Source organism: Euprymna scolopes, chromosome 22, assembly GCF_053919585.1.
Source record: "Euprymna scolopes isolate OS-2025 chromosome 22, ASM5391958v1, whole genome shotgun sequence".
Taxonomy (NCBI): Eukaryota; Metazoa; Mollusca; class Cephalopoda; order Sepiida; family Sepiolidae; genus Euprymna; species Euprymna scolopes.
Window position 1 is genome coordinate 80647104 of NC_136503.1, and position 26576 is coordinate 80673679.

Here is a 26576-nt window from a genome sequence, read left to right on the forward strand (position 1 = left end):
TCACCTTGCCTAAGCAGACGCCATCTTGAAAGGAACGTTTAACTGCATGCCTTTCTTCACGGATAACATTTTGCGAGATATATTCGCACAAAATGCATGATGTTCAAACAAAATGAAAAATGGACGAAAGATGACATTGGGTGTCCATTTTTCCTTTAAACACAAATGCATTTTTTCTTTTTTTTTCTTTTTTTCCGCCAAATGCTTACTTACGCACACAAAGCAAATTACATTCGCATATACAAACTTTTCACGGAATGAACTACACGAAAGTCGTAATAAATGTGCAAACGCTTAAAAAAAAGTCTCACAATTAACTGTTATTGTTTTACACAGCCTATTTTATTTATTTTTTTAGCTTTTTCTGCAAATGCTTTTTAAATATTTTATTTCTTGCAATCGGGTATGCATGTTTATCTTTATCAGCACTGTTAGCTCCCATAGTTTCTGTCGATAATTTACAGCCATGGACGGGTCGTTAAATGAAATATTCTTGTATAATGACGTAATAACGCCAAAGCCATGCGGTTCTATTTGAAAGATTCATACCGGTCTTCACGCCATAGATAGATTCACTAGTCATTTCTTTATTTCCTCTTCTTTTTTATAAGTTAATGAGTTTATTTATTTTAATCAGAATAGAACACATAATATTACTTAACTTATACATTTTTACACAGTTATACTGGTACTAATTCATTGTATAATCTAGAAGACAATGTTGGGTTATTTGTGGGGATCCTTCTTTATTGTATATTGTATCATTTCTGAGTTCCCGTTGCTGAGTTCTCTTTTACCCTAATCTGATAAAACGACAACTCTACTACGATTCTACTACGACTGACTCTACTACGACTCTTCTTACGATGTTATAGAATAAAATGCTGTAAACACCATCATTTAAAGAGGAAGTCTGACACAAAACAAATAATTTATTATTAATTATTATTTACTGTAGAACCTATTTCACCAATTTTTAATTGGTCTTCTAGTAACTTGTATATATGTAACAGAGTATACCTCCAAACTAACGTAATTCGGTTAAAAATGTTATAATGTTGATAATATTAACGTTTGTAATTCTTCATCGGGATGAAAATTGGTATTTTATTAATCTGGATTAAGTTGGATCACAAGAAGTTGGAAAACTTGCTATTTTAAAGTATGAAAGTCGAATGATGTTAATAGTATTTACTCTAAGAAATTACGGTTTTAACTTTCTTAGGCTACTTCCTGTTTTAAACGTCCTTGGACGCCATAGAAAGTAGACGATGTTAGATGATTTTTCCACGTTTATTTATTTATTTATTTATTCATTTATTTCATTAAACATATTTCTTTTTTTAATGTAAATAATTTTTTTTACTAATATTCTTATTAAAAACAATATGTTTATCAAAAAATTGTGCGAAAATAAGAAAACGTGGAACGTAATTGGGCGGGGTCGTTAAATTAACTAATACCATCTACTTTCTAATTATGTTTATTGACGTTCCAAACAGGAAATAGTTCTGGAAAGTTAATATGCGGTAAAGCCGAAATTCCTATGCGTATTGGACAGCATATTACATTAAGTCCAACTAGTTAAAACAAATCCGGAATCTTATTATTCCCAAATGGCTCACTTGGGAAAATAAAATCTGGAAAATTTGAAACCGCAATCACTCCAAATATAATTAAGAACCTTCTTTTGGGCACCGAACATTTTATTTCAATTCATAATCCTTACGAAGCTTAAATAGTGTCTGACAAGGAGCTAAAAGAAAAGAGTAGCTTGCAAATAGGTGTGTACCTCAATTAGTTCCCCAAGATACTATCATGTTTTAAGACCTATCGACAATGAAACATTTATTATTAATTTATTTATTTGTAAAATAAACCCTAATGAATTTGAATGTGTCCAAATATATATAAATGATATAGAAATATTATTTAGTTGAATCAGATATATTCCCTTTAAGAAAATAAAAATAAGGACAGAACTTATCGGATACAAGTATTATCTTTGTCACATTCTTAAACTAACCAATCAAATATAGACCTTATAGTTACGATAGCTGACTGTCAATAATAAGTAATAATATATTTAGCAACTCAACTCTGCATTTACATTCACACGAATATTACTACCAATTATATATACATATTGAAAATCCATGAATATAATTTTTCCCTATATATTCCTTGTTTCAAACAATGAATTCTTAACTTAAATATATGTGTATATATTTTGATTTACAGAATTTAACTTTAATCATTAAACTTATATATATATATACACATACATACATACGTATATATATATATATATATATATATATATATATATGATTACTTCATTTAATCACATAAATTAATATACGAAGATATAATTTTATGCGTACATTTTTCAGTATTTACTTCAACAGTGCTCAATACATTGGTAGAGCTAGGTAGTAAGTTATGAAAATATATATGCCATATATATATTCATAACTTACTAATATATATATATATATATATATATATATATATATATATATATAGCATAATCGACACGCGGATTATCGTTAGATCATCGAAATTAAGCTATGCTAAGCCTGGCCAATACTAGATTGGAACATAAGGCGCTGCATATAGGAGGACGTCGACACTTTCGGCAGCTGCTGCATCTCATCTCGACCCTGTTCTGCCACTGAATCCGGCTGGTTACGGACAAAAAAGAGAGTCTGGCTTTGCACAAAACTCTAGGCGTGAGTCATACATCATCCCTAAGATGATTAGATGGTCTTCGGCGTTCCGACAGATGAACCGCTTTTTTTATTACTATATTTAAAAAGTAACATTTATGTAAAACATTATTCTGAAGAAAAAAAGTGGGGGCGGAAGATCATCCTCGAAGATCGGATGCTGTTGTCGTCTTGGGATATTTTTAAATTTTGGCCAGTTTTTAAAGATACTTTTGTGCTATATTGTATGACCACGAGATTATTATCTAGACGGCGACTCATCAATAAGGTAACTTGAGTCGTGTTGGTTTGATGACATGTAGCAACAATTAATTTTCTCTCTTCTAGAAGAAAACAGCGACGACAACGCAAAGTTGTATACGTTTTCTTTTTATACTTGTACATGGATTTGAAAACGATCATGTTGTAATTAACTGGAAAGCAGCCCTGCGGTATGGAGTTCCACAGGCGGATAGCAGTAAGAAAAAAAACTTTGTTCATAGAATTTATTGTCGTATTGTCGTTCACTTTCTTTTGCTTCATCTAATAACAACGGTTATTAAAGTCATAAAAATGACAACGCAGAATCATCAGGGTTTAATAATGCTCCCGAGTTTTTCTCTTCACCGCTATACAGTACGTATATATAATACCTTAGTCCATCTTCAAATAAGGGAATGAGAGAGAGAGAGAGAGAGAGAGAGAGAGAGAGAGAGAGAGGAAGAAGGGGGGGATTAAAATTTTTTGTCTGACAATCGAGTTAACCCTAAGGAAATAACAAAACCAAATCTCTCCATTAACCTAAACATAACAACATCAGAATGGTTACGGAAAGAACACTTGAAAAGATAAACGGAATCCTTATTAAGAGTCGCTGCTAATCAATGGCCAAAGACCATTCAAATATAAGCATCAATGTTAAGAGGTCAGTAAAAAAACATCTTAATGAAAGCTAGTGGTGGAAATTGAGTAGAATTTGATTATTTAAGAGGACAGCTCAAAAGAACTTGTTTACGTTGGATTTGAAAACGATCATGTTGTAATCAACTCGAAAGCAAGGCCCCGCTATAGAGTTTCACGGGTGGGCAGTAGTAAAAAAAACAACTTTATTCATAGAATTTACGTTTACTTTTTTTTTTAATCTAATAACAGCGGTTATAAAGTCATTAAAAAATGACAGCAGAGAATCATCGGGGTTTAATAATGCTCCCAGGCGTTTCTCTTCACTGCTATACAGTACGCATACATAATACCTTAACCCCTTCCAATAGCGGGAATGGGAGCAATTCCCCGAAGCACAACTGTCCTCTGTTGCAGTCCAGAAAAAAAAAGACAAATATATCACTAGCTTATCCGCGATTTGTCAACATCGATTTCCTGTTTGCAAAGCAGCATCATGATAAATAACCCTTACTCGAACTTAACTTCCATTGGAACTTTTTACTATCCTAATCTGATGCTTACTCTAACCTTATTTGAAAAAAATACCGCTTTCTTAACATTATTTGTTCACACCGCATATAAATATTGCTATAGTATGAAATCGATATGATTTTTTAAATTTTTAGCACGCAATTGTTGTGGCTTATGACTTGATCGCTGAAATAGATTTTGCCTTAATGCAAACTAATTGCAATATGTCGACTCGTTTTAGTTTATTCTGTTGGCATCGCGTGGGACTATGTGAAAGTTGCCAACAACCCTAAGGAAACTAGGCTACTGAACCGACACGACTTAAACACAGCATGTTGACAACGATATCCACCCTACCATGACTCTTCCCTCTCCAAAAATATGCTATTAATCTATGATAGTGTCGTGAACTGGTAACAACTCGATATTTAGTGGAAACAAAATATATTGAACATAAAAGCAATATAACAAAATTGTTGGCATAATTCGTGCATAACGACAGGAGACATATTCTCCTAGTCTTTAAAGCGTGTGGAAGAGTTCATTATTATCCGTAAGGCGGGAACCACAATAGATAGTATATGCGAGATCCATAATACAAAACCCATCTTCCATAAGGGAATGGAAGAAGCTCCCCAAAACACGACCACTTTATTTTGCAGTTCAGAAAAAAAATTATATATATATATATATATATATGAGAGAGAGGAGAGAGAGAGAGAGAGAGAGAGAGAGATCTTATTAGCTTATCGATTGCAGATTGTTATCAGCTTCCCGTCTGTAATGTAGCATCCGAGGGGTGGTGAACAAATGATCACATACAGAACCACAAACTCATCTGTCGACTGGGATTTTGCCTTATGTCCCGCCGGCCTTCAAATCTGCACCCAATCGTCGTTAACATCTTTCTCTTTCAGCGCGTGCCTATAAACGAAAACAATATTTCTTCAAAATTCTGGCGGAAATCATTATTATTTCCAAAGTTATAATGATGATAAAAGCCCATCTTTTCATTCCTTAACTTGTCGATTTATTTTCGATACTCATTGCTTTTCTTCTTCTGTTTCTTCTTCTTTCAAACTTTACGGGCGCCTGTTTAGTATCGTTCGTTTAATGATCTACATTCTACGCCTATAACCACGTTGTCATTGTTCGTTTAAGATTAGCTGATAAGATTAAGAGAAAATGGAATTCAAATAAGTCTGGCCTAGTCTTATACTAGTATAAGTCTTATATAAGTTATTTGTATTATCCGTAACTGTAGAAATATGATTATTATGAATCGAATCTGGTATCCAGGCATTATGTAAATAATGTATGTAAATAGATTCGGAACTTTGATCTGCGAAATTGATCTTGCTTATTTTATTAGCTTCAAACGGTTTCTGTCCACACACACACACACACACGCAAGTGTATATATATATATATATATATATATATATATATATATATGTATATATATAAAGAGAGAGAGAGAGAGAGACAGACAGACAGGCAGACATACAAACAGACAGAGGAGTGCAATTAATAATTTTTATTTGATAGTCGAGTAAACCCTAAGGAAATAATAAAACTAAATCTCTATAACCTAAACATAACAACATCAGCATGGCTACGGAAAGAACACGTGGAAAGATATAGGGAATCCTAGTTAATAGTCACACACAACAACGCGATCAGAACAAATCACGTAAAAGCTAAGATAGATAAAATCCAAGAAAATCATATTTATAGACTCTGTGAACAATGAGATAATACGGTAAACCACATCATAATCAAATGTGGCAAACTATTCGAAAAATATATAAACAGGCATGACTGAGTTGAGAATATAATCTACTGGAAACTGTGTGAGCGATTGCTTTTTGAACACGCTGATAAATGGTTCAAGCAAAAACTAAGTATTTAAATATAAAAAAACACGAAATTTAAACATCGAACACAAACGGACAAACTCACCTAAGCAATAAAACCGGACATGGTGATATTTGACAGCAACAATAAAGATTATTTTAATTAGAATTCATTATTGAGATAAGTATTATTTATATTAATTTTTATTTATTGCGGACTATTATTCTCATCTTTATTAATAAACAACAACTAATAAAGATGAAAATAATAGTCCGCAATAAATAAAAATGAATAAGAATGAAAAACTAATAAAAGATTTCGGCGTCCTGGCTAATGATATTATGAAGATCAAAAGGGCAGAAAATTTGGACAGAGTATGAAACAGGAAAAAAAATACAGTAATGTCAATAATATTGGGAGAATTAAGAACAGTCCCTAAAAATTTTGCAAAAAGATTAGGAGAAAATGGAATTCAAAGGCGGATTGGCGTCAGACAAAATATTGCACCGATGAAAACAGTTTAAATATGAAAGTAAACCAACGAATACGGAAACCAACTAATAGCCAGATAGCATCGACTAACTACGGGTAAGTTGGAATTAAAAAAAGAAATATTGCATGAAAATAAGAAATCTGAAACTACCAAGGTAAATATAAAAGAAAAAAATCTATAATCGTACCTCCCCCCAAAAAAACATGACGGTACCAATATCGGTTTGTAACACACAAAATAGTTATGAAGAAGATGCAAATGTTGATAAGGGAAGCACAATCCGAACCTTCACTGGGGAGAGGCATAGAAAGTACTGCAGAAGCTTATTGTCATTTACATTCAAGAGAAAGTTAACGGATGCTACCTGCGAGAAATCAATGATAAACAGTTGTTGCGAGAACAAAAAAAAATGATTTGAAGAAGTTACTAAAAGAAGTGAAACGCGTTAGAGTCTGGAGTGACTTCTGACTCAAATTCCAGGGAATACTATGTTTTGTTGTCAGTTAGCGATAACTAGTAATGACTAGTGTGAAAACTCCAGTAAATTATTATTATTAATAATAATAATAATAATAATAATAATAATAATAATAATTATTATTATTATTATTAAAATAATGATAATAATAATGATCAATGTGTATTTATATAAAAATAAAAATATATACTTCAATCGCATCAGACAAAAGTTAGCGAGTAAAATACGTGGCTTTTTCTAACCATTCCACTTGGAATGGTTAGAAAAAGCCAATAGACAAGCATTTTACACGTACCGTGTTGCCTGCCATGAATTCGGAAAGAAATCCTCTACTCTGTAATAAAAACTTGGCGGTGGCCGCTTTTTTCTTTTGGTCATCAGAAATGATAATAATTTCTATATGAAAAATAAGTTTATACTTTTTATTGAATATTTTAGCAATATACCCGGAAGCATAATTTATTTCCATCATTTTTGACGAAAGGCTATGCGCTAGTAATAATAATAACTGGAGAAACTCGTGAAAATTCCGCATTGTTTTCTCCATCAATCTGTATAATTTACTGTTAAAAATAATATTGCTGTCGAAATAGTAAATGTTTGTCAGGGTACAAACAATAGTATTCTTTCTTTTTGTTAAAAATTGTCATTATCAACTAAATATTTTTGAATAAATAAAACGTAAAAATAATTTCAGTTAAATAGTGTTTAAATCAATATAACAAATGTCAATTTTTTTAAATGTATTTAATTGTGTATTGCTTTAATAAACCGTCGGCATTATTTGATTTTTAAAATGGGAAAAGTTGGAATGTTTTACCTTGGCGACACTAGATTAATCGCCAATTGCGAATCGGATAATCTCATTATGTTTAAATATGTGCGAAAGATGATGAGGAATGTTTGGATATGAAGTAACTTTGCGTATTATTAGTAGTATTGAGAAGATTTATCGGAATCGGGAATCAGAAATATCGAAACATTTGGCAGTATCGGAATCGAAACAATTGCGCCTTTTTCCGATGCCAAAACGATTCTTTTAATTGTTTTTTTTTATTGTTTAATATTCTTTAAAGCAAAGTCTTCCATGTCTAGTAATAATGATAAAATAACAAAAATTTATTGAATTTAAACCATCAGCAAAACTACAATCGATAGATCATCCCCCACAAGCGCATTTTTACGTTTATGAAAATATCTGCATATTTAACATATTTTTTACTGTAATCGGGGAAAATAACAACTCTATAGTTAAATATTAAGAGATTTATAAAGAATCGGAATCGGTCATTGTATCGGAATCAGGAATTTAGTACGGAATTGGGAAAAAACATTGGAATCACTAATTATTATATAGATGATAATGGCAATAATCTATGTGTATATTGAAACACGAACTGAATGTTGAAAACTGATTTGTCGACTGATCGATAAGAAAGGGAGTATTGGAATGCCTTTGCTTACAACTTATTAGCATCTTAATTGATTCTAACTTTTTTTTTTTCGTTTCAGTAATGGCTGTCACCATTTGATGTTTTTTTTTTTTTTGCTTTCTATTTTCTGTTGTTTTTTTTTTTTTTCGTTTTTTCTGTTTTTCACATTAGCCTTGTCTATTGTATTACATATCTAGCATATTCGACACGCATGAGTTGTCATACAAAATGTATTTATATATTTATAAATATTTTTATGATTCCGAAAATAAATAGATTGTATTTAACGAAAGCGTTTTTTTTTTTACATTATTTTAATTGTGTGTGACTGCAATAATTAATATAAATCAATATATGAAGACATAAAAATCAGTAGTCCCATAAGGTACAGTACATTTACTTTCATAAGGTTCCATAAAATATGTATATGTATGTATATATATATATATATATATATATATATATATATTTATTTATTTATTTATGTTTCGTGGTTAAATTTGAAATTCTGAAAAAAAACAACATATAGAGACATATATTCGATTCAAGAATTTATTGTTTGACAAAAGGAATATATAGAAGGGGTTGTTTTAATTTCCTTAATCCATGGATTTTTAACAATGGCTCATATCATCAGAGGAAATGAAATGCGGTTAGCAAAATGTTCAGCTGCGAATGGATGCTAATTTTGCTTTTCAGCACAATTATTGGAAATAGTTTTTTGAGTGGTTGTGGATAATTATATGGAAAAAATTGTACGAAAAGAGAAGTTGATACAACCTGGGTAATCTATTATCGGAAGGAGTCCAATGTCGTTCGGGGTTATAAATTCAGGTGGGCAGAAAATAATATTCCCATATTGCTCCTTATTGATTTAAATCGAATATATGTCTCTAAATGTTTTTTTTTTTCAGTATTTAAAATTTAACCACGAAACTTATATATTGCTCTATTCTTAAATATTGAGCTTTTCCTTTTTGGCTAGGTTCAAGATATTTATCTGAATTCTATCAGTGTCTTATATATATATATATATACATATATGTATGTACATGTATATATACATATATATATACATATATATACATATATATATATTATATATATATCGCCATATATATTTTATAAATTACTAACTAGCTCTACCTACGTATTGAGCACTTTTGAAGTAAATACTTAAAGTTTGCGCATAAATCTATATTTTCGTATATTAATTTTATGTGAGTAAATGAAGTAGTTATATATATATATATATATATATATATATATATATATATATATATATATAAGAGAGAGAGAGGGGGTGAGAAAAATATTGAGTAATGTAATTTTTAAAAATGACAATCAAATGATAAAACAAATTAGATGGTTTAAGTTAAAATGAAAAAATAAAAAGAAGCTCTAGAACTCATAATATTTGTTATGAGTTGAAACAGAAAAACGAAAAACTTAAAACTCAGTCCTGAGTTCAACTATTGCGTAAGCGTTTCTCTCTTGAGAAAGCCCATTCAGCGAAACATTGAGTTTTAGGTTTTCCGTTTTCTGATTAAACTCATAATAAAAAATATATTTTGTCCGGATATTGCACATGTCCAGTCTTAGTAGAATTATTCTATTTAAACTTATTACTTTTAAGCATTCTTATTTTGTTACTAACTTCCAGATGTTGAACACTTTTCACTCGATTATTTCAATTTTTGCCTACACCTATCTCGCGCACTTTACTTTCTCCAATATATATATATATATGTGTGTGTGTGTGTGTGTGTGTGTGTGTGTGTGTGTGTGTGTGTGTGTGTGTGTGTGTGTGTGTGATAGTAGATCTGAGTTGGATTATTGTTTTTGTCAGGTTAGCCCCTGCTAGAGAGCTCAATCTAAGTACTGAGCAAAATAGTCAGAATTGTATGACGTAGTAATTTATTTCAATTACACGACAAGATCGTCAGACATGTAAGTGGCCTTTTAATATCCATGAGTTTTACATTTAAAATTCAAAATGCACCTATCTTCCACAGATATAAGCATCTCTATACTGGTTTTGTTACTGATTCACTCTCACGTTTGACGATCCTATCGCATCTGATTGACATGGTGTTTTGAGTTGGTTTTTTTTTTTTCAATTTTAGCATATATATATATATATATATATATATATATATATATATATATATATATATATATATATAATAAATATATAATAAATCCGTATCCCTGCTTATATGCTTTACATTTGTTCACTGCGTCATACATAATGACGTCATATATAATGATGTCATTTGTTATGACGTCATATATGTTGCCATATGTGCTGACCATAAATGACATCATCATATATGAAGACATCATTGCAAAAAAATTTTAAAGTGGCTGGGGGCAAAAATGAAAGTGAAGATTACCGGGCAATGTCGGGTATATACAGCTAGTATATATATAATCTTTTAGCTAGTATTGTATTTTGATGTATTTCTAATTTGGTTAATTTTTTTTTTCATTTTTATGTCCTACTTCCGCTTGCTGACAACTGTACCCAATTGAAAACATGATCATCCCCAATTAGGCATATCGCACTGTTCCCTTGGAATTAACTGGTCCAGGAGTAACCCCCGGTCCTAAATTCGGTGGCAGTAAAATCGAATTTGCCACGTGCTACACGAAACCAGGTGTTCCTTCTGTACCGCCGAGTATGCATCGCCAAACGAGCAAGCCGTGGGAGGATCAGCAAATGCTCCACAAGGTTCAGGATACCTTGTCGCATATCTCGTACCCTTATGCACCACCAGCGGGCTCAGCTGCCGCTGCCTCCTCTAACATCAGTTGCGTGAATATGTACTCGAGCGCCCCAGCGTATAGCGTGGCCCCACCGGCATATGTGCCTGGACCTCCTCCAGAGCCGGAGACGAACTACGTTGATCCTTTTCCAAGTTACCAACCAACCGGAGTGTCAACCGCAGAGGATGAAGATGATTACGAGTTCTTGCCGGTGAGTCAGAGAAGGAACCAGTTCAATAAAGCTGACTTTTCTCAAAGTAAGTAATTTTTTTTAGATCTATCTATCTTGTTCAAGTACCCGTTATATATTACTGGAGCGATAAATTTAACAGCTGCCCCGTTTATAAAATCTCTAGAATAGCTAAATGATAAACAACTGTTGATCCCCACTTTCTATTTAACAATATGAGTACGATTTCTTTATTTCTTACATTTGTAGTTAAAACGTTCGAAATTAATGTTTCTATTTTGAGCACAATTGAACTATGATACTTGATTTTTGCATTTTCATCTTTAATTCAATCTATTATATAAAAATAATGTTATAAAATCAACAGTAGGTTCTTTAAACTGCGATGTAGACTACAATGCGTTGCGGAATCGACAAGAGCAGGTAGTCAATTTATTTGATTGAAAATTCGGCCATTTCAACGATTTCGATGAAAATGGAAGTATTAGAAGTGTAGAACATTCGTTTATTCAATCCCGGACAACGTCGCGCCTCTCTGCTAATATATATATATATATATATATATAATTTATGAATCATCACTTATCAAAACCTAGAGATTACTTAAAGACAAAGATTAATGATACTGTCAGTTGGATAATGAGCAACACCATGAAAGGAGTGTGTAGAATAGACAAAAAAATAAAGCTACGAAGTTCCGTTCGAATGTAGGTATTTAATGTTCTTGACTGAGGTTGCAGAAAAACGAATGTTTTACAAAGTGGAATTTTAGAGTGAAGCTCAGTCGAGCATATGCTACGAAAATAACAATATATTAGAGAGATACTAGTAATATCTCCAATGTGAGAAGGGATCTGTATGAAAGAGAAAAGATCACTTGATTGCAAAGTCGAGTGATCCGAGGGGTACCTCTTCAGATGTATCATATTTCTCCAGATGTATCATATTTCTCCAGATGTGCTATACCTCTCCAGATGTGTCATACTTTTCTAGATGTCATACCTCTCCAGATGTGTCAGCAGTACTCCATGTTATGACGTATCTGATTCTTTGTACGTTATATTCTAATAAATCAATAAAGTGTTCGATGCGTAAGTTTTGCAAAAGCTAAAATACAACTTATTTACTGAAAATTATGCATTACTCATTACAGAATCAAAAATGTATAATTTTAAACAAATAAAGATGTACCATGATTTTATTGACATGGTAGAACTTTTAATCTTTAGAAAAGGCCCGTAGAGTCCGTTTCGAATCCGCAGCATCTTACAAAAGAATTTTTCCAAGATGAAGAGTACGCCTACCATGTTAATATATAAAAATAACAGGTCATGATAACGATATTAAACATACATATACGTGAATTTCAAACTTTGCTGTTATCATATAGTACGTGATTTTTTGTGTTAAGTGAATCCCATGCTATTGAATAAAATGCATATCAATGAACTATTTCTATATTTGCAGCAGAAAGAAAACCTATTAAACCGAAAAGGGCACCTCCTGTGTTCGCTCCTGTTCCACCACCAGCAGCACCAGCTCGAAAGCCTGTAACTCCAGTCGCAGCTCCGGCACCATTTATGCCGGCCGAAGGTGAGGTCGTTAAGCCGGACGTTCCCGCCTGGGCAGGAACTTTGTCCAGCGTCGGCGGGCCAAAATTATGGGACGGTAATAAAGCAGCTCCGGTTAATAAACCTGCTCGCTCAGCGTCCCCGACGAAGAAGCCATCAACACCCGTGGGGTTCAAGCCGACCCAGACCCAGGTTCTAGATTTCTCCGGTGGCGATTCTGAAGATGGGCCTCGCATAATGCATCTGCAGTACAACTCGCCATTGGACATGTATTCGAAGCAGAATGTGGAAGAGACGCTCCAAGGCCAAACCAGCGCTGCAATGGGGGGCGGAAACACAGCGTAAGTAATAAGAACAAAACAACCACAAAAAAGGCTCAAACGTTACTTTTGTTTATATCTACATTTTTTGATGTGCTATGCAACCATGTTTCAACGGTTTTTGAAGTTTGAATGACGTCATGCATTTTAGAGAACGAGAAATCTTTTTTTCTTTTTGTTATTTATCGTGTGTGCATGGTCATCTAAAATCCAGTTTAGTTACCGTTTATTGTCTATTGCAGTGAAACACCCTGAAAAAGAAAATAACAGTCTTGTATGGTGTTTATTCACAGTGTTGTTTTTTTTTTTTTTTTGACAACTTTATTTATTGCATGTAATCTATATTAAAGACAAACACATACGTAGGACAATGACAAAACAAACCATATATAGAAAAAGAACAGGTCACTCTTATTGAAGCTTCCTTATATATATATATATATATATATATATATATATATATATATATGCATATATATGTATGTATATATGTATATATATATATGTATATATATGTATATATATATGTGTATGTATATATATATGTGTGTATGTGTATATATATATATGTGTGTATGTATATATATATGTGTATGTATGTATATATATATGTGTATGTATATATATATATGTGTATGTATATGTATATATGTGTATGTATATATATATATGTGTATGTATATATATATATGTGTATGTATATATATATATGTGTATGTATATATATATATATATATATATATATATATATATATATATATACATATTATGTAAAAGATAAATACACCAGGAAGCTCAAATCAAATTAAAACATAAGTAACATATACGATCATTCGTTTTCTTGTTTTCTTTGTTTATTTTTTCTACACGTAATATATACATTCATTGACTGATTGGCTGATAAAGTTGCTCAGAAAAAAAAAACATTTTTCACATACATACTTTATCAATGTATACAATCTATACATTCCTATATGTATATTCATACATGTGTGTGTGCGAATGTATGTGTGATATGTTCGCGTGCAAATGTATATGCGCCATTTCACTTTTCCTTTTAACTTCAGTCGAAGTTCTCCGAAATGTAGGCCTCAACCTCCCTTTCCTGTGGCAACACTTGATCTCTACATGAGATACATAGAAAGTCGTGTGTCCAATTAAAGTTCTTCTTTACTTCTCAAATGTTGAGTTAGTAAAGAAGTTAAAAACATTAATCCTCCGCTCTCAGTTGACTAGTTAACTATTATTCTTGTTTCATCTTACTTAATTGAAGTTATTTAGTTCTCAAATTTCTGATCATTTTGTTCTAGCTGGCAATGGGACTTCCTACCGGGGGCCAGACATTCACCTGCTATCTCATACATTCCAAGAGAAATCTTTTTAAGATTCTAACCATCCCTTTATGTGCAATTTTTGTATATCTCTTGCACTTGGTTCACCGAGTATATTTGCCAGGTAGTTTTTGAAATTGTTTTTCATAAGTTCGGTTGTTTCTATGATTACTGGAATGATAGACATTTGTTAGATTCCATATTCTTTTTATGTCGTACATAAGATCTTGGTATGTAGTTATCTTTTCACTCTCAGTTCTGTTTAACCTAGCATCGTTGGGGATACTAACTAACTGGGCATACTACTAAGATCGTTACTTTCTAAGATCGTTACTTTCTCCATGTTCCATATCTCCAGAATAATCCCAGGATCATAATTATTCTTTTTATTTCGGTAAATGCTCATATTTTTTCCTTTTCCGCTTTTTGCACGTTTCGCAATCCGTAACGAAAATATTACCTTTGGTTTCATAGGCGACTCTCCAAAGACAATCCTTTAATAATTATAAATCAGGCGTAAAGGAAAAATATTGACATTTGTCGACAAAAAAAATGAATAAATACATATTATGATTGTGGATTGATTCGTTCTTTGCAACTAATATGTACATATGCTCTGAAGACGGAAATATAACATCATTGGGCTTGTTTTTAAAAAATTTGGACGATATTAATTAAGAGATATATACCATAAAACATATATGGTTTGTATTTGTATAACCTTCGTTTATATATACATGTGTGTGTGTGTGTGTGTGTGTGTGTGTGTGTGTGTGTGTGTGTGTGTGTGTGTGTGTGTGTGTGTGTGAATTAGTTTGTAGCAATACTCCGGTGAAAGGGCATCCCACTTCTCTGTAATTTTTGTCCAAAGTTCTTCCAGATTTGAAATGTTATCATTGCGTTGCTGTTGCTTGATGTAATGCCATACGTTTTCGATATAATTTAGGTCTGAATATTGTGCAGGCCAATCCAAACACGGAATATCACTCTTTAAGGAACCGCTTGACATTGCCAGCTGTGTAAATAGGAGCATTATCCTGCATGAAGATGGGATTATCATCCAAATTCCGGCCAATGTAAGGTAGAAAATGCTCAATCAACATATTAATGTACTTGGTCGAATTAATTCGACTTTGCACCAATAATGCCCCACACCAAAAATGAACTTCCACCACCTTGGAGCGTTGAAACTGTGCACCTAGGATAAAATTCTTTGTCCTTTTTTTGACGGACGTACTGCTTACCATCAATGCGCAACCTATTGAACTTGCTTTCGTCGCTAAAAATCACTTTCGACCAATATGAAGAATCGTGTTCTTCATTGCATCCAACGAAGTCCAGACAGCGCCTTCTGTTGTTTACAGAAATCATTGGCTTGCGTCTTGCAGCCTTACAAATTAAATTCCTTCAATCTGTTCTTAACTGTAGAAAGAGAGCACTATTTAACAATATTACACTGTTGTTGGATTTAGGCAGCCGTTTCAAATCTTTTTCTGAGGCTGCGGATCTTAGCATTGCCTTCCTTGTAAGAAGTAACTCTAAGACCAAATTTAGGGGCAGTACGAACACTGCCGGTGTTTCGGTGCTTTTGCACAGTCATTTGTATCGTTTTCTCATCACATTTCAATCTGCGGTCGATTTCTCGATTGGATAAACCAGAAAGGTGGAGATTAATGAGCTCCTGATGATCACTAAGAGAAAGTTGAGGCGTATGGACTAAACGTTAAATTGTATAACCCGGAACAACAAGAATTACGATTAGAGATACTTAGAGATTAGAGATGGATATTTTAAGCTGGTTTTAAGCTCATTTGTTGCTGGGGAGTTTCTTTTTACTTCTCGATTTGAAGTTATTTTTTTAAATTGACGTGAACACAAGGATACTTCAATTAGAAGTCAAATATGAACAGATAAAATTATAGAAGGATAAAAGGCGAATCAAATGAAGTATAGGTTGTCTAAACAGTTACATCCAATTTAGCTTAAATTTGCGGTTTTTGAAAAAATGACAAGTGCGGACTTTCTTTTTGGCGCCACTATATATATATACACACACACAAAACTTAGAACTTCATAAAATGTTATACCGCAAACAAAACGTTTCTCTGATCGGGCGCTTTGTGGTTATTTGGAACTAGCATATTATATATATATATATATATATATATATATATATATATATATATATATATATGAGCCAATATATATGTATTCATTGAAATGGTGTTCTGCATTGTACAGATATTGACGACTATCAGTCTCCATCCATCTCTTTCCCCTGAGGCATTCATGAATTCATTATTGCTCATCATTCAGAACCCGATTCACGGTGTTTCCCCAAAGCGTTGTTGATGTATTCTCACGGCTTTCTTTGTAGTTGTACAAATAGTAGATTGCAGTTTCTCTCTATCCGAGCAGTAATACTGGGCGATTATTCTGACTATTGTATTCAAAGGACTCTTCTGCTCAGCATAAGAAATTATTATTCCGCAAACAAAAAGAATGATTTCTGATTGCTTCCACAATACATCAGTCACCTGCGTTCCATAAACTCACGTTACCCTGATCGGGGAGCTGAAGTGGGTTCTCAGCCTTACCTAAGTGTCTCTTACAGATTAGCAGAGGAAAGGAGACACCTTACGTTTCCTTCGACAGTAGTACAATCCCGCCACTCTCTCGCTCATATAACAGCTCATTAGTTACTTTTTATTTTTTTACCAACTAGAGATGAAAATTAAAATAATAGAAAAAAAAATCTTTTTGAAAGCATTATTTAATTTCTTTCCTACAGCTGTTTCGCCTGGAATGTGATAATGTTTTGTGTTCAATGAGCATGTGTTTAACTTAAACAGAATAACGTTTTCTCTAATCGCTTAATGGCCTCAAAGAGATAATAATATATTTTGTACATTAACATAAAACATTCCCATTCTAGGTGAAACAGCTGAAGGAAAGAAAAAATATTTTTAAAAATATACGGATTTACCCCCCTCTCCCTCATATATATATATATATATATATATATATATATATATATATATATATATTTCGCCGAAATTGTGCTTTTTATTTCATTTTTATTTTTCTGTCAGAGATTCATGTGAGAAAGCTGAGACCATCGCATGCGAGCTGAAAAAAAACACCTCTCGATCTCTATTTCTCGTCATTAGCGATAGCTTTGTTGTTTTTCTTGTTTTTCTTGTTGTTTTCTTCTATTTTCTAATTGGTTAGTCTTTCCTGTAGCTGGTCCAATCAAATATGGCCGCGTACGTATTCATCGTTTATTAAAACGTGGACGTTTCCATGCATGGCGTCAGCACTTCCATTTGCCTGTGCACAAGCTTTGCTCTTCTTTCAGACAAAATATTCGCTTCTTTAAAATCGTTGAAAACCCTTTCGGTTTCACAGTTTCATTTTTAGTTGATTGAAATCTTAAAGGAAGCTTAATCTGACTTTCATTGGCCGTGTAACGTTCCCCATGTCTGTATTCAGCATTTTGTAAAAAAAAAAAAAAAAAGAGAGAAAAAAAAAGAAAAATCAATCAAAATCCATTGATAAAATTTTTTTGTCTCAAATACAACTCACGGGAGTGTACTTTTTACATCAAAAATGTCAATGTTTGCACTAATATTCATATTCATATAAAATAACGTCGTAGTTGGCAAAGTTAAAAAACATTTGAAAGAAAATGTCTCAATCTGGAAAGTTTAAAAGAAGAAAGAAAAACGTAGTAATTAACATAGAAAGACTAAAGGACAAAAAAAATATATGGAAATAGTGTGAAAAACTTCTTTCCAGATTCATTTTAGACGGTGGAGATTATAAGAATTACTATTTGTTTTCTCCCTTCTTCTAAACAATCGAAATGTTTCGTCCGGCAGTTATTTTTTATATCATCTTTCACATTCTGAGAACTCCAATATATATATATATATATATATATATATATATATATATATATATATATATATATATATATATATATATATACGTTGATCTTTATTATAGTGTAAAGGCCTCTTGTTTAATGACTAATTGAAAATATACACTCCCTCATGACTCTCATATCTGCCGTCATACTAACAGTTAAAAAAATGTTCCACCTGAAATTACCTACAACGAGCAAGAATTGCTGCTCTTTGTGTTTAGACCGCAAGGGATCTATTGAATTAGAAAAAAGTATAATTCTGTCAGATTCTTGTGGGCCAATGTCCCAGACACTACACGCGCTTTCGAAGTATCCGATCATGGCAAAATTTTCACCCATCAAATACCTCTAATTGAGAAATTTGAATTCCTCATTAAGCCGATGCCATGTCTAACGTTGTTGCAATGACGAGGGGTGAAAGAGCATGTCATTATTCTTGCACAGGGGTGACGCATGAAGATTCTATGCATCTCCAGAAACAGTGACGACAAGAGCCAATTCTTCCAATCATTTTCCAAAACTGCTCTCTCATATCCCTATCCCCCCCTCCTCTCCAAAAATGTTTAAATCTTTACCAGATGTTTTTATTTATTCCCTGGACTTAATTTCACTCGATTCTATTTTGCATTAAAACGTATGACGGATTATATAACAGTTTTTTTGTTTTTAATTACATTATTTTTATTTAAAGACATATTTCTGCCAAAACGAACGCTGAATAACGTTACTGTTGTTGTTATATATCAAAAGCAATAGATTACGCTAACGTGACGCATTTACCCTTACTATGATATTTATATCTCTCGCATTGCGGGATGATGCTATACAAGGGTCGGAAAATAAAATTTGAGGAGCCAGCGCCATACAAAAGGAGCATTCCGCCTCAGGCGATTAACAATAAATTAACTTCTTCTCAAAGGATGAGAAGGCAAAGTTTGAAAGTGTGGACCGCCTAGAACTGCACAGGACTAGAGAGATATCTTAGCCAACAGAAAACATACCATCTCAACAATAGCCTAGTTTGTTGGATTTTAGTATTGTTATAGAATCGCTCTCACTTCCAAATCGGGCTTAGGTTTAGGGTTTTCAATTGTAAACTCGTTCTCAGGTCACTCCAAAATCTCATAAAACTATCCGATTGAAAACAGGAGTATTCTATAAAATTACACTATTTTTTTTTAATAATAATAATAATAATAATAATAATAATAATAATAGAAGCCATTTTGCATAAAAGAGGTTTTAGCTACTGCATTGTAAAGTACCCTTTTTCTTTTGTTTTTAAATGATAGGATAATTAAGTAAGGGAAAGGTGTTTCATGAGCACAACACAGACCATGAAAACATTACATTTTTTAACTACAGTATTTTTAATTTTTTTTTTTTTTTTTTTTTTTTTGCCGATTCGACTAACAATTTTCATTCAACATATACGACGTATCCCTGCTGAATGAAAACCAGTTTTCATCTCTTTCTACATTTTTCGCTTTCCTTTCTTTGAAACTTCTATATTTACTCACGCTCAACTTATATTCGGTTTTTCTAATTAGTTTTTGTAAAGAAAAAAAAAAGAATTTAGAACGTCATTCCTGTTATAATTTTAATGGGCATTTTATGATTACTGATATTTTAAAAGATGAAGGTGGTCTGTTTCATTTTGTTTTCAAATAAAATAGACTCTTCTGCAGGCACGACGCGTGGAAAGGGTCAAAGATGGCGAGCAGACCGGAATGAATTACAGAATGGACGATCGCGGTGAGGCGAGACGAAAACAATGGAAACCGAAGACGATCACGGATCGCAAAGAGAATGAAAAATGGAGGGAAAAAAAGTCGTGAGTGCCTAATACTGGGCGATTCCATTAATTAGTTTGATGCTTTTTCTTATTCAAATTCATAAGAAAACGGTTGAAATCCGTGACATTTTGTTTAATGAAATTAAAGATAAAGGTGTAAGACAGAAAATAATATTTAACGAGACGATATTGCATACATACACACAAGAACGTGCATAGATACTTGTACATATACACAAATAACTATATGTGTATGCTTGTGTGCGCGCGATCCATCCATAAACACGATGATAACTATTTCTAAACCAGTATAAAATAGTGCTAAGTCTTCATTGGTCATATTTAATGGACAGGAAAAAATTCGTTTGCGATTTATTGTCACTTTTCCAATATAGTTTGCGTTTAATATGAACAATTATCGGATCTATTTAAAACTTTAAGCATAACAGACCAAACTTAACCGTAACAAACTGATGAAACTTATTTGATTTAAACTAAATGGGCTAAATTTTTTTAATAAAAAAAAGTATTGATTTCTTATATATAATTTTATGTATCCACATAAAATTTTATAAGAAGCTATATGTCTGGATTTTCAGTATTTACTTCGACAGTGCTTAATACGTGAGTAAAGCTATATAATGAGTTATGAAAAATATATGGCAATTCAGCTACACAGAATTTTCCGCGTTTCCTTATTGTAAGGGCGCGTCAAGCTAAAATTTAACGTGACGATTCTTTATGGGGATGAAATGCTGAAAATTCTATGTAGTCTAATACCGAGATATATTTTTTATAACTTTCTATATATATACATATACGCACGTGGATGTGTGTGTAATTATACATTTAAATAAATAAGTATTCACTCGTTTATGAGTGCCCGATGATGATTTGGGTGGAACAAAAGGGGAAACATGCAATTTCGCTCTCATTAGTTGCTGTTTTGTCTTAAACATCACCTTTGGATAACTATGAGCAGCATTTATTTTTCTTCAAGACATACTTCATTATACAGCACCGACGACATGTGTTTCTATATTTTCTCTTTAATACGTTCCAGAAGCCTGTTCATGTTTCAGGTAGGAAATGGTAGATGAATCTGTTGTACTAGTTGGGTACTCTAGTACCTTCGTTTCCTTCTTATACTATCTTCTGAATATATAAAAATATGTATACATGCATATATTGTATATATACATAAGTGATAATAATAATTATAATAATAATATAATGAGCCTCGTCAGTACGAAAATGAGTGACGATTTAGTAATTCCAGGTACTGTATGTGCTCTCCGCTCGCTTATCTCGACATTGTTTCCAGTCGTCCTGGATTTCACTTTGCTACTGGCTTTAAGGAGAGTTGTGGTTGGAGATTGTGCAACTCCTACCTCACAATTACATGCGCAGGTATCTATCCTTACAGGGGGTAATCATTCTTACGAGACGGAACAGAGGTATATATATATATATATATATATATATATATATATATATATATATATATGTCATCTACGGACAGACTGTTTCGCTGTATTACAGCTCTTCTGCTGCTAGACTAACAATTACGTCAAACCAACCGTTACGCTATTTGGCTGTTGCTACGGTGGGTGAAATTATAATGTTCAAACATTGCCCAAACACCTAAGCTCTATTTGTTTACACAAAGATCATTGCTTTATACGCTAGCGGCAGTTTGTTATTTCACTCCCAATATGTTCAACCTAAGTTGAAGAGCATTTTAGTAATCCCCAGACAGACTGTTTCACAGCTTTAGACTAACAACTACGTCAAGCCAGGATTGATACTCGACCGCCTAATCGCTTAAAAAGTATATATATATATATATATATATATATATATATATATATATATATATATATATATGACAGCTCTCTGAAAACGGGAGTAATTCTATAAAATTACATCTAGAAAGTTGACATTTTCTTGATCAGCGTTGTCCTGGATGAATAATATACATAAAATTCTTTGACTATAATCTGGCGTAGATTTCGTTAGAAGAAGATTGTTTTCCATCTATTCGATGTATTGACTAAAGGGAAGTAATAATGATTTTAAGGAGTTATTTCCTTTGCACCGACATATTCCTTGAGTAATCTACAAAAGTGTGTGTGCGTGTGTGTGTGTGTGTGTGTGTGTGTGTGTGTGTGTGTGTGTGTGACACGCTTCGACAGTACATATACTAGCAAGGCACTAACACACGTGACTGGTGCTATGGGAATGTTTTTGAAATAATTAGAAATATTTGTCGTTTTCTTTCTGTTATTTAATGGTTAAGTAATGGGTTTCCGTTAATGCTATTCACTAAAATAACAAGCGTTAAACCTCCTCTCAATTATTTCGCTGGTAATGTTCAACTATTACTTTTTTGTCTCATTCTCATTTTAATGAAGTCGACACAAATTCATTTAATCGCTATGATTTTAACCGTCTTTCTGTTGCCAACAAAGCTTACAATTCTTTTGACATAAAATAATGAGCGACAAAAAGGTGTTCTATGCTCAACGGCACATCAAACCTTTTTTCGTTATTCAGTACAAAAACAAAATATCTGTTGTACTCTGCTGATTGGAACCGATTGATTAGAGACAAGCTGATATTTCGAGCAAACTCGTTAGGAGAGGGGGGTATGTTCATTACTTTTTCGCAGATACTAATGCACGATTGAACGCATTAGATTTATTCGGATTTGAATGTGGCTTGCTGATTCCATAGTAATTGGTCGGTATTCGACCAACACAGCTCGTCAAGTAAAAGGATTAAATCTTAAATTGATCAAACATCTTGTGTAAGACTAGGTTGAAAAGTTAACAAATGTTATTAATATTGATATCATATGTTAATTTTAAAATATCGCTTTTATATCACATTATTTTAATTTATTGGGGGTTTGTTATAACTCGGGCTATGACAACAGAATATTCTTATCATTATTTTGACTCTCGAGTACATATCCGACATAGTTAGACATAGTTAATCAATCGAGAACCACGTCACTTTGTATAACAACATATAAGATATCAACGGATATATATACTCGAAAGTCAAAACAATGAAAAGAATATGCTGTTGTCCTAGCACTAATTATGATATTATTGGTAGGAATAGTAGCAGTAGTAATATTCTTAGCCCTCGTCATCATAGTAGTAGTAGTAGTAGTAGTAGTAGTATTCTAAATAGTACTTTCTTACAGTAAATTTGTACGAATCAGCATGATTCGATATTTTTAGCGTGTCTATTTTGTTAGCATTTGCTTTCCCGGACCTTTCTAGAATCAGGTACTCACAGTAGAAATCATATAATGGTTGCACACATTCATAAGTGAAAGTGGTCCTATAGAACCGACTGGATTCGAACTTGTCGCACACCAATCCTTCCCATCATCCACTTGTCGACTACACGTACAGCAGTTGTTAATTATAACAACGTTAATAAAAGTAATTGCTTTACCTTGGGTAATAGTTAATTTTAATAACCTTAATGAAAAACGAATACTTTAATGAACAATTGATAAAATGACCGAGGGGGGGGGGCTAACTGTAGGGTTAAGCTGACATGAGTTCCTTCTGTACAGTCCCTACACTAGCAATTCCAATCGATATTTGAATCTAGAATCTATTGAACATAATGGAGTGATAGGATTAGAACACTTCTTACCGGTTTTCGCCAACTGCATGATGAGATCACAAATATTCGCAGAACTACTTCCTGAATATTTTCAGTGGCCAATGCATAAATTAGTACATTCTAACATCAATTTTTAATACCAATACTTAAACTTACATGAAATTATTTTTAAATCTCTCTCTCTCTCTCTCTCTCTCTCTCTCTCTCTCTCACACACACACACATATATATATAATTACAAACATTACAAAGACAAATAAATATTATCTTTAAACTTGGAACCTATCAAGATAATCAAAAGCTCAATATATATGCAATTAAAGAAATCGGAAAGATAGATGATGAATATAAAATTATATAAATTACAATATTTACTGATTCGTCAAGGAATTATGATAATGAAAAATCCTTAATTCATGGATTTTCAAAGATATGCTTTTTTCATCAGAGGATAAAAATTATTACAAAATTTTTCCACAATGCATCAGCGGTTAGCATAAATTTGAAAATATATAGAAATATAAAGAATATATATGAAGAGGATATGAAAAGAAGATATCTTTGAAAATCTATGGATTAAGGATTTCCCATTGTTATAATTCTTTTTTGAATTTAATGCATCAATAAATATTATAATTTATTCAATTTTATCTTCATTGTCTATATTTTCCATTTCTTATATATATATATATATATATATATATATATATATATATATATATATATACCCAAACTAGTGTTTCATTGTAAACAACTGATGATCCCTGAAATAATATTAGGACAATTTAAAATCTGAGAAAGCAAGTTAATTTAGTGATTGCAGGAGATTAAAAATAATTTTCCAACGAAGCAACCAATGAAGTTTTAACGAGGTTAATGCAAGAGTGCTCAATACTGAAGTAGGGCAAGATATTCTTATTCTTACATAGGTATTTATATATCGCTACACATTCATGAGCATGTTTCGATCGGCCAGGTACAAGTAACTAGAAAATTCTTCAGGCGATATTGCTTATACAAAAGTAGAGCCCGGACTTCACTTTTGTACTAGCAATATCGCCTGAAGTGGTCTCTAGTTACTTGTAACTAGCTGACCGAAACTTTTCAACACTACATTCATAATAGCTTGAAAAGAACAATCTATCACGACACAATGCTCTTAAAAAATAAACAAATTCGTATTTTAAGATTGACTTATTCTCATAATATTTAATTCATTAGTGTTCGAAAACCATGTATATATTTAGTCAATTTGAAAATACGTTTGTTGACTTTTTGTATGGCGGTATACTCTGTGTCGTGTTAAACACGTTCCTTTCAGCTGATAATATAAACAGTTTGCTGAAAATGCTCTTGGTTCACGGGAAATTTCAATGTATTGAAAGAATTTTAAAATATCAAAATTGACTCTTTTTTACAGTGACAAAAGAATTATACTCTTGCGTTATTTTGCTTCTTTTTTTTTCAACTTTATTAACAAAAGTAGAGATGAATATTTAAAAACCGGTAGAATGTTTAGTCCCATCACTGCTGAATGTGAAAATGATCATTTGACTTGTATTACTAACCATCCTGTTTGAGCTGTGTGCTTTCGCTAACATGTTTAATTTTTTTTTTCTTGTTTTATTCTCGACTTTTTAATTACCGTTGTAAGCAACTGTAATACAAGGGAAATAATCCTATTTATTTTCTCGTTTCTCGTCGAAAAAAAAAGTTACTTCCCTTGGCATAAAAGCGAGACAATCTTTTTTGTTATAAAAGAATGCTTTTATTTTTCTGTTAAATTCATTTACAAATGAACAAAGGGACCTCGGACGTACGTCGATCTTGTTACTACACTAACTCTTTTCCATAGGTCTGCCCGTCTGTCAGATTCCCCCTCAACCCCGGCACCAAAAGTTAAACTGTTAAATAAGCTTTGTTTGCGTACATGTATGTGACCTAATTTAAAATCACAGCTTTCTCGGGCATTACCATTCTTTTGTCAATCAGACTATTGACATACGTCAGGAACAAAGGGATTTTTCCACTTTGTCATTACTTTTCAAAATAATTCTTCATTATTTTGTTTTTTTATTTTGACAAGCCCGTTTACAGACGTTCCGGATTCTAGTTTGCGTCTTATCTAATAACTGCTCAGCATATAAGAGGGTTTTGTTCATCATTTATTAATTAACATCATCTAACTAAAAACAATTTAGTATAATATATCAAAATAAGATGGCGTGACTTGTGTTTAAGCAGAAAAAAAAAACGCCATTCACTCAAAATGATACAACTACCGAATTGTTTAAAATTGCTCGTTTATGCTGTTTTGTTTTTTTCTTGTTCTCACTCAGATTTTGATGGTGACCAGAATGGTTTCCCATGTAAGGCAGCCATTTTAGGTTGCATAATATCGAAATACGAAATTTGCTTTAAACTATTATATTGCAAAGAAGGCATCGAAACACCACTGTTACCCCATCCATAGTTTAGAAAGTGAAAAGTTCATGCCGTTTCCAACGTGACAGATCCGAATGAATTTGAATTCTGTTTGTCAATTCTAGAGTAATCATCGGTATAATTCCGCGTGTTGTATCGTTCTCCACATAAAGTTGCAGGTGCAACAGAGGTTGGTTTCTTTTATTTTCTCAGCCAAG

General features: G+C 32.5%; 1 protein-coding gene across 11 annotated transcripts in view; it reads left to right on the forward strand.

Moving 5' to 3' along the window:
• LOC145243494 (uncharacterized) overlaps window positions 1-26576 on the forward strand; it is a 318659-nt gene that overhangs the window by 232432 nt on the left and 59651 nt on the right. For all 11 annotated transcript variants that reach the window (XM_080106440.1, XM_080106438.1, XM_080106439.1 and 8 more), the window contains 2 exons: window positions 10940-11408; window positions 12809-13253. In XM_080106440.1, coding sequence (XP_079962566.1) covers window positions 10940-11408; window positions 12809-13253 — 914 coding nt within the window. The remainder of the gene's footprint in view (window positions 1-10939; window positions 11409-12808; window positions 13254-26576) is intronic.